This window comes from Doryrhamphus excisus, chromosome 16 (assembly GCF_030265055.1).
Source record: "Doryrhamphus excisus isolate RoL2022-K1 chromosome 16, RoL_Dexc_1.0, whole genome shotgun sequence".
NCBI lineage: Eukaryota > Metazoa > Chordata > Actinopteri > Syngnathiformes > Syngnathidae > Doryrhamphus > Doryrhamphus excisus.
This window is the reverse complement of record NC_080481.1, coordinates 10476245-10494828: the sequence shown is the minus strand read 5'-3', so window position 1 is coordinate 10494828 and position 18584 is coordinate 10476245. Positions and strand designations below refer to the sequence as shown.

Here is an 18584-nt window from a genome sequence, read left to right as displayed (position 1 = left end):
ACAGCCCATGAATGATACGGGAAAAGGCCGAAATGATACTGTGTCAAAGCCCAGGGCAGTGATACTGATAAAATATAGAGTTTAACCGTGTCCAGTATCAGCCCCCGTAGCTGTCCACTCAGAGCGCGCTGCTCTGGTATCGTGCCCGTGAAACAACCAATCAGAGAACAGCACACGAGTGCTTAGTGCCTAGTGCTTCTCCAGTCACCAAAAAACCCAAACTTGATTAATGGAACTTTAATTGTCAGACATTGATAAGATAAGACTGTTGATAAAATATTATTGTTGAAATATTTTTGCAATTATTGTGTTTACACTGTTTAGATATAATACATGTAATAAACTGAACATTTTCTGGAAACAAAATGATTAAATAGTACGTGCTAATAAGCTCATGATTAAACAGTATGTGATAATAAGATCATCACATGGTTTGTCTGGTATCAGGCCCAGGTCTCGGGCTGATACTGACACTTGGGGGCATGATACCTGGCCTGATAACAGGCAAACCATGTGATAACCTATAAATATAGCCACGTTGTAATGATGCCTGTGGTTTGCAGACCACATCTGATTACAGGTAAGGTTAATACGGCAGATTAATACATCTCGATTAGGTGGTTAGAAATCCAGTTCTTGCAGTGTATTTATTTACAATCATGTAAATCGGGTCACACGTTATCTTACAAACTAAAGACAATGGTAAAAACAATGGCATTCAATTTAGTTTGTAAAAAAATAAGTACATCGCTGATGGAGAAGGAGCGCCATAAAAGAAAATCTTGTTTAGTCAAGTTTATGTTTATGGTCACACTCAATCCAAATGAGACACTTGGGTTATTTTAAATGCCTGGTTAGTAGCAGGTTCCTGACAACAGGTGGCAGCATAGAACACTACATCTGTGTTTGGAGGAAGTGTTGTGTAAGTGCATGCAAAAGCTCCTCAACCTTGAGAAACAGTCAACCTCCATTTATAGGCAGCTAAAAGGGGAGGGGAACCGAAGTGGAAGTCAGTCACTGTGAGAGCTCCTGTGGCCTAGAGGAGTGAAAGCTCACGCTGAAATATTCCTAGCGAGAGCTGATGGTTCCCGCATGATTAGGTTTATAGCGTTGGATGCTGAATGACAGGAAAGTGTTTTGTTGCAGAACAATGCAATGTCGCAATGAAGCTGACCTTTTCGGATAGAAAATGTCATCACTTCGTGATCTTCTTGTGACATTTGTGCAAAATGTTAAGATGAATACCGGTGAATTCTCAAATTATCGCTGCAGATATGTTTTATGAGGTCACAATGGTCTTGCCCTTTAAGAAATACATTTGAATCACTTCATCCCAAAGTGCTGGGTGCCAGTTATGATGACATCTCTCCATGAATGATGGAATCAAAAGAAATAAACCAAAATGAATATAAAGCTACCATCCACGTGTGTGTGTGTGTGTGTGTGTGTGTGTGTGTGTTGGACTGAACTGAGATAAGACATAGAGGAGCAGTGATTGGACAGGAGGTGGTCATGTAAGGTCTTGGTATATGATAAAACTTCACAGAAGGACATCCCCCGATAATTTTCCCGTACAGTCGGTTAAACCCCATGAGGGCAATTAGCTCAGCAGTCTGTTTGTAGGTGCGGCAAGGTTGAAGAAAACACCTACTGTTTACTGTTCTCAGGACTTAAGTGTCTTAAATTACTTCATGCATGAAAGCGTTTTTAATGCAGAACCAAGAGGATGTAGAAAAACCTGAATGAGCTTCATTTTGACATGATGCAAGTTAATTTTGATGACAAAATCCAAACGCAAGTGAGCATCCAAACCAAGGTGAGCTCACCTTGGTTTCTCGGAGGAGAAACTGCAAGTCTCGGCCGCTCAGGATGCCGTGGTTCCTCACATAGCTTGGGAGGTGCACAGTGCTGGTGCCGTGCACGGTGCCGTGTATTTCCATGTAGCTGTGGATAATGTCCAGGTAGTTCTTTTTGTCCTGTGAGAAACGGTGAGAAAAACAGGAAATGTGTTCATTCAGGATGGGTCAAAAAAACTGAATGCAAATCTCAATTTATGTATTTCGTATCATAGTCACGGTAATGGTTCTGGGCAGAACTTCTCCAGGATTTGCATACACAGTATTGGATTACACATTAAAGTGCCCTTTTTGATTTCCACCTGCATTATGTTAAAGCTACATGAGAAAACCCTAAGCCATGCTAGAGGCATTATGTGTCACGGCCGGCCTGGGAATGCATTGGTGTCCTCCCGGTGGAACTGGAGGAGGTGGCTAAGGACCGGCAAGTCTGGACTTCCATACTGAGGACTGCTGTGGAGACTAAGCGGAAGAAAATGGATGGATGGATGGCATGCGTGTATGCTTTCCTCGTCTCTCGCCTCCGAACAGACAGGAAGAGATTTCATTCTGTGCATTAGCCCCTACATTCTTCGTAGAAGAGCTGGTTGAGACATTGTGAGACCGGATCAGACCTCTTGTCAATCACACTGCCAATTTATCTCTGTCGGGGGAGGCGGGGCTTCTAGGATACACATAGCAAAAGACTGGAGTCTTGCAAAGAGCGTTGCATGTAGAAGAAATTAGGCGCAAAAAATATATCCACCTGGGCGGCATGGCGGTCTAGTGGTTAGTGCGCAGACCTCACAGCTAAGAGAGCAGGGTTCAATTCCACCCTCGGCCATCTCTGTGTGGAGTTTGCATGTTCTCCCCGTGCATGCGTGGGTTTTCCGGGTACTCCGGTTTCCTCCCACATTCCAAAAACATGCTAGGTTAATTGGCGACTCCAAATTGTCCATAGGTATGAATGTGAGTGTGAATGGTTGTTTGTCTATATGTGCCCTGTGATTGGCTGGCGACCAGTCCAGGGTGTACCCCGCCTCTCGCCCGAAGACAGCTGGGATAGGCTCCAGCACCCCCCGCGACCCTCGTGAGGAAAAAGCGGTAGAAAATAAAATATATCCACCTGACACAGCTTTCCCATCTCGGAAAAAAAAACTACACATTGAGTCAACACTCACACAGAAGTTTGATCGGCAAAGTAAATACAAGCCAAAATGGTCTTTGCAAAAAAAGTGAAAAAAAATTCTGCTCTTTAATAAAGGCAGCATTTCAAGAAATGCTCCAAACATTTCATATAGTATGTACAATACAAACCGACTGTGACAAAATACATGACACAAACTTTACAGCGTGAAGGATTACAAATGAAAGGAAATGTTTCATTACTATGATACATTATTATGTATTAATTAATTATGTTAATTAATTGTAATGTTTACATTGTTAGGTATTAATTGTAATGTTAATTGGTCTCAAAAAAGGTTGATATTGTTTACTGTCAATTTGTGGGACAGTGAACATTTGAAAACCCCCCTAAATTGTTTTGAGAATGTTGAATAAAAATTGTTATTTTCTCAAGATTAAAATGATCTCTCGTGAGTTGGATGTCTTGTTACACTTCTCGTCTTCTCTGTAGCCTGACCCTCATGAGAAAAAAACGTCTCTTTAAAAATTTGAATACCACCAAATATGGATAAAAAGTTTTTTTTTACTTTCTCCACAATGACAGGATGCTACAAAGGCACATTTGCCCGTAGGCGTGCTCTGACACACACACACACACACACACACAGACATGCAGCGGAACATTGCTCGATTACCAATAGCGTCAAGACTCATGGGGGCAGCAAGGCCTCACTTGCTGAAAGCTGCCAACTTTCAAATTTACATACAAGCCAACTAACAACACAAGCCTGCCTCTCAAAACACTTTTTCTGCCCTTGCTCTTGTGCTGTGTGTGTGTGTGTGTGTGTGTGTAGCTCAGGGATTGGAGCTTGAATTTCAGGTAGCCACTCGACAGATTCCCAGTGGGTTTGGCTATCAGATGCCTCCAGCCAGCCTGCTGTAACTAAAGCTGGCTGCTGTGTGTGTGGCGTGTGTGTGTGTGTGTATGTGTGATTAGGTTAGAAGTCCTAATTAGAAACTGAAATCACTCCCCTCTAATATTTTTGTTCAGGTGAGCGGAGATTTGTGTGCGTGGGGGAGTCGTGAACAGCAGGTATCCGAGGAGACATGTGCCAATTACTTTGTAATGGTTAATCAGCTCTTCAACTGGAATTATGGCTTTAATAGTTTTTTTTCAAATTTACAAACAATAGGATTTCTAAAATATCTAAAGATGTCAAATTATACTTACTATATTGACTCAATATTAAACAATCCTTTTTTAAAAAGACCAGTTTTAAAACAAATATTTAAGACATCATCAATCATGTTCAACATCAACTAAATTACATTTTATTTATATTTTATATTTCTTATCCGTTCGACAGTTGTTTGATTCTAAAAAAAAAAAAATGCACCATAACCATAAAGAAAATCTATTGGAAGTGCTTTCTCTCCGCTCAACTCCCACTGTGGCAGTGTGCACTGTGGATAAGCCTGAAAGACCTGTTTTTTTCAGAAAAGAATTTAATATATTATATTTGGGTCAATACGGTATTTTCTTTTTTAACATAAGTTGTGTTACCTGTATAATGCACACTAATGAAAAAAGGAGCTCAAGTTTGGAAGGGCATAAGTACGTGCCGGGTGTACTGATGTTTGATGTTGTGACCTCGTGAGTATGCGCAGTGGAGAAGCATTAGATGGCCTATGAGCCTTTGAGGCAGTCCTTACATAAAGCTTCACGGTCAGAGGACATTGCATGCCAGATGCTGTTAGAAGCATTTCTCACATACGCATGCAGCAGGTCAGTGGAATGTGGGATAATACAAAAAGCACAAAAATAAAAGCGTAACGTAAGCATATACAAATGGACTACGTAACCTGAAACCCGGAAGCCGATCGATTGCGGGAGGAATAAAAATCATTGCATTAGTTGGAGAGGTTGATTGGAGGAAGGAGGTGAGTGTGACCTTTTAAAATCAGAAAGTAAATCCCAACTAACGGAGGAAATGAGAGCGGCATAGATGGTATACAAGTGCAGTATGAGCTGTGAAGACTACCTTAGGCTCAGGAAATGCTGCAAGGTAGCGCAGACTCTGTTATAATGGACTGCTTGTAATGCCAAACATTTGGTTGATTCTGTAATTAATCTACAGTTTACACTGGGATCAACACGCACATTCATCTTATGTTCGGTCTATGATGTTCAAGTGTCTGGCAGATAACCTTGGCAAGACTCCTTCGCTTACAAACACAAGGTTTACACAAAAACACTTTCCCCTCGTTTTATATTCACCCCTGCGTGCATCCTTGCTCTGGTTTCAAATGAAGCCTCTTTCCAGAAGAGAAAAGGAGAGACAGTTCTGCCTCATCACAATGCAAAGAGGTACGCTTGGATTGACTAACCCAATACTGAAAAGGAACCTCAGATCATCTTGGGCTCTGAAATCATTTCCGACCAACTCTACTCTGGGGGGCTTTGAGCTTATCAGCAAGGATATTTTGACTTAAGTAATGCAGTGGAAGAGGGGACATGGTTTCCCTTGCACACTCTGCAGTGATGGAACAGTGATGAGTCAGATATACGATGCCGGATTTATTATTTGAAGTGCATTGACATTTGCACAAAGACACCGAAGACAATAATAATGGGGAGTATACTAATTTTGTGCTGACATTCTGTCCTTTACATTTCCCTGTATGGAAAATATGCATTACACAGTCATTTACCAGGAAGGCATCCCCATTTCTGATTGCGGTGGAGATTATGAACGACTTGAGCCCCGCAGTGTATGTTGTCTGAGGGAGTGGGTGGCATAATTATCCACATTAACAGACTGCAAGTGCATACCGTATGTGAGGAGGAGGCAATGAGTCTTGCCACTGAGCTCATATCATTCTCAGTAGCTGGCAGTGCATTTCATACATGGGAACTTAAACGACACAATCCACTTATCACTACTATCCTGTCACAATTATAAAAATATCAACAGATATTGGGAGGAATACCATAACTGCTAAAGCAACAAGCCCAACTAACCCTTTATCTTTGAATACAACTCCAAACCTCTACACTACAACATCATCCAGAGCAGTTCACAATTAGTATTTAAAACATGATAAAAACATAAATAAAATATATTATAACCACCCATTGTCTGGAAGACTTCCACTGTTTCATGTCACAAAACAACAACGCACTCACAGGCTAAAATTGACAGCAGATCGTGTTTTATAAATATAATATTCAGTGTTTATTCGATATGTTTGCAGTATTTCTTTCACTCGGCGCTGTTCATGTGATAATATATTGCTTGCCCTGACCTTCCCACCTTCAAAAAACAACTAATAACCCACCTCTTTAAATCTGTTTTTAATGTCTAACTTTTTTATATCTGACTGCTGTGCCCCGCCCCGCTTTTACTCATGTTTTAACTGTGTATTAACCAATTAATTATTCAACTCCATTCTTCTGTAAAGTGTCTTTGAGTATTTTGAAAAGCGCTATACAAATATAATGTATTATTATTATTATATTGAAGCATCAAGATAACCAATCATTAGACATCAGAGGATGGAAAAACAAAAAAGCTGACATTACTGTAAATCTGCAACAAACAAACAGCCCCATTACTAATAGTGTTTAAGCGACACGGGCCAGCACTACTGATTCTGAAGGCCATGGGCAGATGACACTGACATGACAACACACACAGTGTGAAGCAGTGCAGCCAAGAGACTGTGAAATGAAGATGAATAGACTGTTGGGAATACATTGATACAGTTTCATGGAACAAAACAATTTGCTGTCCCTGATGGTACACCACTGTGCTCAGCCTAAAAAGCATGCACTTTTCACTTTACCACAAATGGTCTGTGGCGCATGCCGTAAAAGAATACTACAGTATTTACATTATTTTTGTGCTTTGGGGAGGAATCTGTGTAAGAAAGATGCCTTCCACAAAAACACTCCAAACTGCACCCAGAGAAAAACAAAGAGAGGCCTAGCTAAACACTGAAACACCTCAAATATCCCTCATTACAAGGAGGATGAGACTCTCTGTTGTCCGTTTATGATCCTGTAAGGTGACAGTGTGGGCTGACCGCCTGTGCTACTCAGCATAATGCCAACTTCACTGAGTGTGTTCGTCCCTGTCAGCTCAGTGTAAATTGTCTTTCTTCGCCATGTCCTTTGATCTGCTGCCAAGGGCCTGAAGCTCTCCTCCGCTCTCTCCATGCATCCTCCTCATTCTCAACACTCCTGGTGCTCCTTCTGCTTTATCAGACGCACAATTAAACCTAACTAAACCTGGTAAAACACACGATGGAGAGCTCAGTCTGTGTACTGACTGAATCATGTGCAGAAAATGTGACACCATGGAGAATAGAGTTCATAACTGCACACAAATATCCAAAATTGTTTTTGAATCAATATCAAGTATTTAATATATCACCTCACTGGCCTTCTACATTATTTAACAATGGTGTTTGTGTGCAGTGAGACAAAAAAAAGTGACAGTGAACGCCAAGCAGGGTCTCTTATCACTTGTGCTTCCTTTCCACTACTGGGTTGCTATGGAAACAGCTCCATCCGGAAAGCCTGGTCATTTTATTTCAGCAACTAGAGATTTATTCTCGAATCTTCCTTTGAAAGGAAACATTGCAACAGAGTTTGAGTGTGAGACATTAAGGTTCAATTTAACTTTTACTTTAGTTCTGTACAGAGTTGTTTTATACACAATGGTAAGGACCGAGCACCTGAGTGAAGTTGGTCCCCCAGCTCACTCAAAACCCTGGTTAAGTTTCATTTTTTTAGTGCTATGTTTGTGCTCTTTTGTGCAGTTAAAATTAATGTTTGTGCTGCTTTCATTTTTGAGTTATTACAGTTTGTTACATAGGTCAACCAAAGGCCCCCCACATGCTCGGAATGATACTTATAAGTTATCACATGGTTTGTCTGGTATCAGGCCAGGTATCATGCCCCCAAGTGTCAGTATCATCCCGAGACCGAAGGTCGAGGGCTGATACATAACCATGTGACGATCTTATTATCACATACTATTTAACCACGAGCTTATTATCACGTACTATTTAATCAAAAGACCATTTTGTTTCCAGAAAATGTTCAGTTTATTACATGTATTATATCTAAACAGTGTAAACTAAAAAAATATTTCAACAATAATATTTTATCAACAGTCTTATCTTATCAATGTCTGACAAAGTTCCATTAATCAAGTTTGGGTTTTTTGGTGACTGGAGAAGCACTAGGAATATTTATAGTTACAGTGACATTTCCTTTCACATGCGCGGAGAGCACAGACGGCTGCAAAACAAACGCTGTGTGTTCACGCTCATGCGCTGTTCTCTGATTGGTTGTTTCACGGGCACGATACCAGAGCAGCGCGCTCTGAGTGGACAGCTACGGGGGCTGATACTGGACATGGTTAAACTCTATATTTTATATATCAGTATCACTGCCCTGGGCTTTGACACAGTATCATTTCGGCCTTTTCCCGTATCATTCATGGGCGGTTTCTAGGGTAATGTGATAATAATCGTTAATAACTCAAAAACGAAAGCAGCACAAACAGTAATTTTAACTGCACAAAATAGCACACACGTAGCACTAAAAAATAAGTCAATTTTACCACACACAATTTTTAACAAGGTGGGGGGGGGGGGCAACTTCACTTGTGCACAACAAACCACCTATGTGTTGTAAATGTCTTGATAGGAATGGTGAAGATACAGAATGGAATCAAGCTAGTCCTTTAAAATGTTTAAGATGTTTCTTGATTTCAAAGCACTGCCATGAATTACTTAAAACGTAGTTTCAGCCCAAGTGGTTTGGTTAATAAATACGAGAATAGCTCAATAAATATCACTTGCACATGGCTACACTGAGGAAGGCCAACCCTAACCTCCTGCCCATCATCATGTCTCCCAAGCTCAAGTCAGACTCCGATGGAATTGCATCAAAGGAAAGGAACGCCACCACCATGGAAGTGAAATTAGACATAAAAAAGGTTCAGACAGAAAGGGAACAGAGCTCAACACTGGCTGCATGCTCAGTCAAAACCAGACCTCCGTGACCTCCATTTTTGACTAAAATATGCATCTCAAAATATGCATTTCTGACCTATAAATGTTGTTCGAATGTTGTATTGTTGTGTTAAACAATGCCAAAGAGGTTCGCGCATTTGGAAGTGAGCCCTGAAAAAAGTTAGGGATGGCTCAAAACGCTCGGTTTCAGAGAGTTTTACCTAACACCAGCTTACTGTGACTTCACAGTGAGCCTATCCAGACTGTGACTTCCTTATATGGGCGTGCCCGGGTACAAAGCCAGTGGTACAACTCAGCATAAAGCATAAAGTGTGCCCCTAACCTTGGAAGAGAGACCGTCGCTCTTACTTCATCTATGCTTCTGATGATAAACGTCTTATCAATCACATTCTGTGCTGCACTGCTGTGTCTTGCATGGTGCAATCTAGTAATGTAGTGGACGTTTCTTGTCTCTTGTTCAGAGAGCCGTGATATATGACCATTATGATTGTGTGTGACAACGTTCCGTTTCAAATTAACATGTTCCTATAGAGAAACATTTTGACTTTGAAGCGAGTGGGAAGTATACAGAGAAAGGGGACATAGAAAGAGTATCCAGCCAACACATTTATATTGGCTGAAAAAACAGATCTAAGGTAAGTATTTTTTTGTGCTTTGTAAGCACATGTAACCATGGTTTGATTAATGACATACCATTTGTGTGACTGGCCTCCCTCAAACAGCTTTCTGTATCTACGTAGGAAGTACCATTTGTGTTCAAGTCCTCTTGTCAAGTACAAGAACGGTGTCATCTGGTTGTTGAGAATGCTGTACCAAGGTTAGTGTTTACAACACGGAGATGCGTTACTCTCATGGCATTGACAGAAAAATAGAATGGCCGAATAAACCGCCTGTATAACATATAATTTACCTCACATGCTATGAAAAAAACACATTTTTTTAATTTAAAGCAAAAAATCATTGCAGTTGTCAAAGGGGAAATAAAAATTGTCCATTATGGACTCCCACAACATGGATGAAGTGATACGGACAGACTAAAAGATAGAGGGAGGCAAACAAAGTAAAGCAGTTGGCTTGTTATCAGTCGGCTCCAAAATGGTCCTTTAATTAAAAGCAGAAGGTAATGAACACACTGGGGAGTCTGATTAGCAGCTAATGCCTCTTGCTGTGAACTGATGGGTTTTCCTGGCCTGCCTTGGAAAGGCACAGCGAATAGAATATTGCATGAAACTTAAGGGACCCAAACTGGACATTTAGCAGGGACTAATGTGGGAGTTTTGGAAATATAATACGATGCACTATTTAGACTTTCATTTCTTCATATTTTTTTGTTCATTTGACTTTGAAGGTCCTGAGGATATTAATTGCATTTCAAAGTTCCGGACTTGTGTGAACTTTGCACCAGCATGGCCAAATAGGCATTTGATTAAATTGACCAGCAGTCACACAACCTTGTTCCGCTTCAGTACCACTCAGGTTATTACTGAAGGCAGTTAACAAAACTCTACCTTTGCATTCATTCCAAATATTTTTTTTATCAATTGACTGTTACGGTCATTCGAACATCGCCCCCTCACACTTTCACGGTTTTTCAATAACTAATTATCAGGTTTTACTAAACAGGTTATTCCATTTATTAATATTAATTCCTACATCACAGACATTCATTTATTGCAGTAGGGTCTGGCACCAATTAAACTGAATAATCAAAGATAATTAGACAAACAGAGTCATTAAGCAAAATATGAAGGTGGTCTTTCAACTGCCAATCTTCTGTGATGACTGAATGCTTTTGATCCCTGTAAGTCCCCGTGTCTCAAACACGAGTCCCGCGGGCCAATGTGGCCCGCAAGACACTAGTTTGAGGCCCCTGCCTTGATATGAAAGTTTAATGTTAGTGCGGCCTGCGCAAGTTTGATATGGATGCTGTATGGTATCATGTACCCAGAAAAAATGATTACGTTTGATTAATGTTCATGTTAAAGGTTAAATAACTGTTAATAGTTATCCTCCCTATCCGTGTGGAAGTGGGACGTTTTTGGCTATTTAAGTTTAAAGGAAATAACTTGAAGGCTACCGTTTAGGTCGCTAGCGCTCTAGTTTGCGAGTTAGCATGTGTCTCAAGACCCTGCAGTTGCGCAATATGTTGTAAATAAAAAGAGTATAAATGTGACTATAGTCATGTTTTGTCATGTCTACAGGGCTCTAATAATGCTTTGTTAATTTTAATCTGAAAACAATAATTTGTCTACACACCAACTATATGTGGTTTCTTAAGTTTTTATTATTTGCCGTTTTATTATTATTATTATATTTATTTATTTATTTATTACTGACTGATTTATTTTCTTTATTCTTGATTTGTTTATTTATTTTTCATCTTATTTTGTGTAGAAAAATAAAAAAGTAAGATATTTGAGAACAGTGGAATGTTTTATCAGAGCTTTTCTTGTAGAAAATTGGAACCAAAGCGAAGTTTTTTAAATTTTTTTGTTTTTAATAAATGCGTTTTTTTTTTTTTTTTTGAAAACCTGATGCGGCCCAGTCTCACCCAGACCCGAGCTCCAGTGGCCCCCAAGTAAATTGAGTTTGTCTGGCCTACACAAATTCTAGTTCATCCCAAGAGGTGTCGAGATGAAGGCTGATGTCTGGCCAAGTTCCTCCACCGCTAACTCCAATCAACTGTCCAACTTCAACTGAGACATTGTAATATGGGATGGGGGTGACGGCTGATGGGTCGAGCCCACCCTGTTAATTTAGGCACGAAATGAGGCCTTTGTCCAAAAGGCAATTAGAAAATGTGGTGTACAAGAGCCTTGATTGATCTGGAGGGAAGCATTATGAAACAGACGGTGTCAGCTAAAACCTCATCAAGTCAGGGCCAGTAATCCTGCTGTCCATAGTATGCAAAACAATGTGCAAATCTCTCCAAGTCTCCTTGTCATTTTTTTGTCAAGGATACAGTAATCCCCTTGGTTTCTGTGACGCAGTCTGAGCATGCATTTGAATACATTACAGCTGTACTGAGAGGGTGATAAGAACCGGACCTTCTAAACCACAGTGCTATGAGGTTTCTGTCAAAGTTTTACCCAAGGCCGTCCCTATAAAACCATGATATGCCTGTAAGGCTTTTGTGTTTTCCTCCCTAATATACAGTATGAAATTGCCAATCATGGAAAGACCAATTATCATCCAAGATTCCTTTTATCATGAATATATATACCGTATTTTCCGGACTATAAGTCACACTTTTTTTCATAGGTTGGCTGTTCCTGCAACTTATACTCCAGAGCGACTTATAAATGAAAGAACTGTTTATGTTACATAAACACCGGACACCTTTTCTGTTCATGTTTATTTTTTGTGTGGCTGAATAACCATTGTGTTAGCATATCTTACACATATTCAGCCTGTACTCTATTATTTTATTGTTAGAACTTGCCTTCCAAGAGGATGTAATGTCTGTTTTGGTCAAGTAGTTTGCAAAATAAATTACCAGCAAAAAATGTGACTTATACTCCAGTGCGACTTATGTATGTTTTTTTTCTACCTAATTATGCATTTTTGGCCTTGTGCGACTTATACTCCGGAGTGACTTACAGTCCAGAAAATACGGTATATACACACTTCAGATATATACAGAATAGAATATCCTTGTAAAGATCTGGCCAGGTTTGGAGAGCGTGTCATAAACAAGTACATATTAGTTTATTGTGTCAAAATCTAGTTCTACACTTTTGTGTATTGATGGGATTCATGAACAGTTTTCATACCTTCCAAAAATTGTCAACTTTGCCGTAGACTAGAGATTGGTTTTGCCTCTTGATATCATCAATGTGCTTGATGTCGCTGGCGTTGAGGTGCTGCTCCACAACAAAGCCCAGGAAGCTGTTGTCTGGCGTGTGAGCTGTTGGAAGTAAAGGGATAGAAGAAATGTTTATTTTCATCAGTGTGTTTTTGCCTCAAAGTAGAAATTATTAAGTAGCTTTTTCCTCACCTTCATATATTCATAATTGTGGCCATAAATGTTTAAAATACATATCTTTTAAAATAAGTCTTAATTTTTTTGCTTGAGTTAGGCACACATTCCCACGTCATAGAAAAATGGGACAGTACCACTCCACCAGTACATGAGGTCACCGTTTTTCTGTCCTCACTTGAATGCCATTTGCTTTCTAAAACTAAAGGCTTTTCAAGCTTACATTGAAATTACAACATGCAATAAAAAAGACGCATTCAAGACAAACAAAAGGCAAGCCATATCATCCCTTCATTTGTTCTGTGAAAGCAAGCAGTAAATTACTTCGAGGGGGGGCTGTTTTGGTGTGCATTTGGGTTTTGTGCAGAACCCTGGGGTGATGCTGTGGTCTGAGCTAACCAAGCGTAGAAGCCAATTAAGGTCATTCACTGCAAAGGAATTTGCTTCTGTAAAGAAAATAATGATGATGACTGGTCTACTGAGAACATTTCAGCTGCAAATTCAGCTGCCAGTCATCTCTCCTCTAGATGAATAACAAATAAAATAAGCCTTTTATCTTTATTGATCACTTCAAAACACAATGCTTTGAACTCAACAATGTGTTTCTATTACACTTGGATAATGAGTAAAAGATATACTGTGGCACTGCCTCACTTTTCACACAACAGCTTGACAAATTTTCCTGTCTGGACATGTTGAGTAAGGCAATACGGTATGCAGTACTCTCTCTAGGCAGGATGCCATACAAGTGTTCCATTATCACGGTGAAAGCTCTTCTTCACACTGCGTGTGATTAAAAATGCCAGAGTGGCATGCAGTGTGATTTGGTCCAGTTTACTGCATTCAGATCTTGTCCCCATTTGTACTTCCTAACATTATAGCACACAGTGGAGCCTTTTATCTGCTCCATGGTGTGATTTATGGGTCTTTGTGCCATGCAAGGAGGAGAGCGAACAGGAAACGGGGAAGAGATGAGAAGATCTGTCACTTCGATTCTTCGATTTGTTGGGGGAAATGTCTCTTACGGGTACCTCAACTTTTTGAAGCTGCCCCACTTACAGCGAAAGACTGAACCTTCAATCCTCTGACACCATTTGATCACCATCACTGAATGTGAATCGGTAGTAGGATACATTGTAAATCAATAGGATTGATCTTAATATTTTCACCAGGCGGTGATGCGCAAGCAGCCCGGGCTTTGAAGAGCAGGAGTCATGACTAGTGAAGAAGTACTAAGAACAGAGCCCGGAGACACTTGTCTGAAATACTTTGCCATCTAGTATACTCGTATATAAGCCAGGGGTGTCCAAAGGGCAGCCTGCATTTTGTTTTTTTATGGGCCCTTAGCAAATTGTAGAAATAAAATGAACAAACAAAAACAGAAAAAAGAGCCTTTTGGAAAAAAAATAAAAAGTCACCGCCCCGTATTCCTTGTTGGAAATAGTTTAAGAGTCCTGACGTAAATGGACTAAAACAAGTTGATACAACAAAAGGTGTGAGGGAGAATGATTTAATGCTGCACTTCAGCCAATAAGGAACCCACGTATACTATAAATAAAATAGTCATTCATTCATTTAACATTATACGTATATGTTATTTAATGGCTGCACGGTGAAAAGTGGTTAGTACGGAAGCTTCACAGCTCGGAGACCCGAGCTTAAATTCCACCCTCGGCCATCTCTGTGTGGAGTTTGCATGTTCTCCCCGTGCATGCGTGGGTTTTCTTCGGGTACTCCGGCTTCCTCCCACATTCCAAAAACATGCTAGGTTAATTGGCCACTCCAAATTGTCCATAGGTATGAATGTGAGTGTGAATGGTTGTTTGTCTATATGTGCCCTGTGATTGGCTGGCGACCAGTCCAGGGTGTACCCCGCCTCTTGCCCGAAGACAGCTGGGATAGGCTCCAGCACGAGGATAAGCGGTAGAAAATGAATGAATTAATGTTATTTAATTGTTTGTATTTCGTACCCTTACGGCACCAAAAATGAACCAAAGCGTGATCTTTGAGGTATTTACGAAACCGTTTTATCGTTACACCCCTAATTATAACTGCATTTTTGCTAGGAATCAGAAAAAAAGATACTACTAAGATGTGTGCCTAATTGAGAGGAGAAAACCCTTTTTTTCCCCACTAACAACTGTGGCCAAAACGAAATAGATGAATGAGCTCAATTTGCCGTCGTGGTGTCTCACTGGCCAAAAAGCCATAGTATCCCAATTCCAGCAAACAATGATTAATGGGGGCATGCCTGCTCTTAAAATAATCGACCAAACTGGATAAAAGAAATACGACACCATTTACCAGATATGTCCTTTGTTATATCTACATTCAAACAATAAGCGCAGGGATCCATATATTACTTTCATGCAATCTCGTGTTGTTAACTATCTGACCGATCTGTCTGAACATTAGGCAATGAACACATTTTTTGACTGCTTATACGCAGCTTGTATACTGTTTTACATTGTTAATGCTTTTAGAGGGACCAGTGAGCTTTTTAACCTACAATAAATAATTATATGAAGAAAACACACAAGTAGTTGTAGAAAAGCTTCTTATGATTTAGTACATGAATAGTTGGCTAATTTGAAGTTATTTGAGTACAAAAATATCTCATGGGAAGCATGAAACGACAGCATCAAGGCTGGAATTATTGGTGTCAGCTCTCTTCCTTTGTTGAGGGTTCCTCTCTTAGTTGATGACTTTTCAACATCGTACCATTGTATCTTGCCATGATTAATTACTTAATTTAAATAGTGCGATCCAAACCTGCACTTTGCACCCAAAGGTGAGGGGCACTATGCAAATTCCTCAACATATGAATGTAGTATGATATCTTCAATTAGGTGTCAGGATAGCCATTTGAAAGACCGGTACAGCAAACAAGCAAGTAATGTAGCCTCCTTGTGCCTTTTGCTGCTGGGTTTACTATAATCTTGCGAAGTCATGTGTACAGAAACGTGATAAAGCAACAAAAGAACACATAAAAAAATGTGAGTGACGAAACGGTCAACAAAAATTACGACTTCCCAGCCTTTCCTCTCTCTCCTCCTCCCGCCCCACCACAAGCAAGTGCGTAACATCTGCTGCTTCCATGTGTGTGAGCATACACACCCACTTGAGAATGTCACTTAAAAGGAGTTTCAAATCAGGACGGATGAGTTAAATATGAATATTTGTCTTGACTTGAGACATGACTTGGACTTGCACAATTTTACTGGATACTTCTTGAGACTTGTAAAGACTTTCCAGAAACCGTATTAAATGGCTGCAGCGGTAATCTGTTGAGCTCTACAGCTCACCCCCACAGTCACATTTTACATTTTCTACACAATGGGAACATGTTCAATACTCCAGGGGAAGTCTGATTGCTTCTCTCCTCTGATGTGCCCCTCCACATTCACCTCAAAAAATGGGTCTGGGTAATGTCACAAAGAGACCATAAAGCTCTTTATACTCATAACTGTTAATGGAGACCTGAGTGCCTCTCTTTAATGTGCAGGACAACATAAGATGGGAGATGATATTCAGAATGCAGATAATGTACATTGTAATGACTGGTTTATACTGAAAGTATAGCGTTCTCAATCATCTTCACCTAATTTTAAATCACAGTTGCTGAATGATTAAATCTGAGTGACGCATCACTCTTCACCCTACCACCTCAGTCTCAGAATAAAATAGCACGTAAACCTTTTTATATCCTTGCATGAATGTCAGCCACTTACGGAACATGGTGTTAAACTGTTGAGGATTAAGGTTCCACTTCCCCCACGGTGTCTTGTGACCTTTGGACTGGGCATAATGGGCGTGATTGAACTCTGGTTCCGTCCCAAATGAATCCAGTACTCTCAACATGCACCTGTGGTGTGTCAAATGCAAAAAATATGTTACTTAAGCATCCATCTATTTGCAGATTTCCGGTATGACTTATTCTGCTCACAGCTGCAGAAAAGACTGACCCCTGGTTGGGACTGATCACCAGTAAATCTAATGGTGGCAATATTTGCAATGACTTGAAACTGTATGTGAAACACTACATTTTTAATGTCATGTCTATAAAAGAAGAATGAGTTGCAAAACAAGCACTAAAGGGTGTAGCATTAATTAATGGCGAGTCGTTTTAATATACTCTAATCTTATTACTATAATGTGATTTTTCTGGTATTTTCAAGATAATTTAAGAAATTATTCCAAAATATGTATTATGAATCAAGAACAAATATTAGCATTAATCAACATAATTCAGGTCTTGATTGTCTCCCATCCCAGCCAGATGGTGTGCAGCTGGCTGCGTGAACTGTGAAGGGCCCGGTGAGACATACAGTATTCACCATGACTGCAGTCCAAAACTGAAACAAGAACAAAAACACATCCTCTCAATTGTCCCAGCAGATTTCAAACGACAGATGGGGAAGTGATGCTCGGGCCATAACATGATGTATACGTGCTTTAACACATCTCAGTCAACCCATCTCTGTAAAAATTGTATTTTCCAAAAGGATTAGCATATTTACAGTGATAGATTTCATTTGACAAATTGCATAATAAAAAGTAGTCAAACTGTGTGTTCGAGGGGAGGTGTTTATGTATGGCAGTTTTCCATCGTCAGCGTTTTATAGCGTTCCTGCTCTGAGTTTCATGAGATGAGTCATAATGTGCTTATTTTTCTAAATCAGGATTGGTTTTGACCCCAAAAGTGACAAAATCTGCTCACTAATAGAGAAGCTACACTGACATGACATCATTTAAATGCGTAAAGATCCAATGGACAATCCTCGACCTTGTGTTTGTGTTTTTGTTAGCAGGACACTTGAAAGCTATTTCAAGGTACAGCAATAGTCTCCAACAATACCAGCACTTCAACATTTCATTAGATTTTAGTGCTCTGACATGAATAGCCAGGGAAATAATGCAGCAAACAACATCTGGACCTTAGATTACAACCGGTGCTGAATCAATTTCCTTAGGGCACAATGGGAGTGGATGTAGTTTAATGTGTTATCGTGGAGTGAAACAAAACCTGGTGACAAACAGGAGGAACCAGGGGGCCATCCGTGCCCCCTGATCTACTGTTCCTTTTATTTTTCTGACAGTATAAGTTTCACTTCAAACCAAAAAGGTTTCAATTACAACTCTCAAGAGATCATTGGACGGAAAATAGAATGGACGCATAAACCCTTTTGGTGAATATGACATGTGTGCAAAAAATACATCCACTGTCAACAAGCTTATACCCGATACCGTTTTAAAACCAGTTAGCAGAATCTGTAGCAAGAGTGTGTATAGAGTGTGTATAAAACTAAGTTGGAGCAATATAATTCTGTCCATATACTGTATCTATGAATTCATGATGTTAAATGCATTCAAATATATAAATATCTCAAAAATACACCAAATGTACTCTTTCCATTACATGAAACACGCAGGGACAAAGATAGTGTACTATGTGATAAAATAATGACGAAATTTAAGCCAAGGTGTCAGGAGATAAAACCAGTGTTGGCAAGATAGCACACCGAACCTTTGTCCACTACATGGACAGCAGCACAGTTCTGAGAGGTCCTTTAATTCCAAATATAAAAGTACTT

At 39.9% G+C, this 18584-nt stretch overlaps 1 protein-coding gene and 1 long non-coding RNA gene across 3 annotated transcripts in view; one reads left to right on the top strand and one right to left on the bottom strand.

Annotated features, from left to right (window-relative positions):
- Positions 1–18584, bottom strand: part of mgat5 (alpha-1,6-mannosylglycoprotein 6-beta-N-acetylglucosaminyltransferase) — a 45394-nt gene that overhangs the window by 7531 nt on the left and 19279 nt on the right. For both annotated transcript variants that reach the window (XM_058050643.1, XM_058050644.1), the window contains exons 10-12: positions 16722–16855; positions 12785–12918; positions 1827–1976 (exon numbers count right to left, since the gene is read on the bottom strand). In XM_058050643.1, the coding sequence (XP_057906626.1) occupies positions 1827–1976; positions 12785–12918; positions 16722–16855 (418 nt within the window). The remainder of the gene's footprint in view (positions 1–1826; positions 1977–12784; positions 12919–16721; positions 16856–18584) is intronic.
- On the top strand, positions 9333–17444 carry LOC131103999 (uncharacterized). Its single transcript, XR_009119720.1, has 3 exons — positions 9333–9646; positions 9752–9828; positions 17266–17444. It is a non-coding gene; the product is annotated as an uncharacterized LOC131103999 (long non-coding RNA).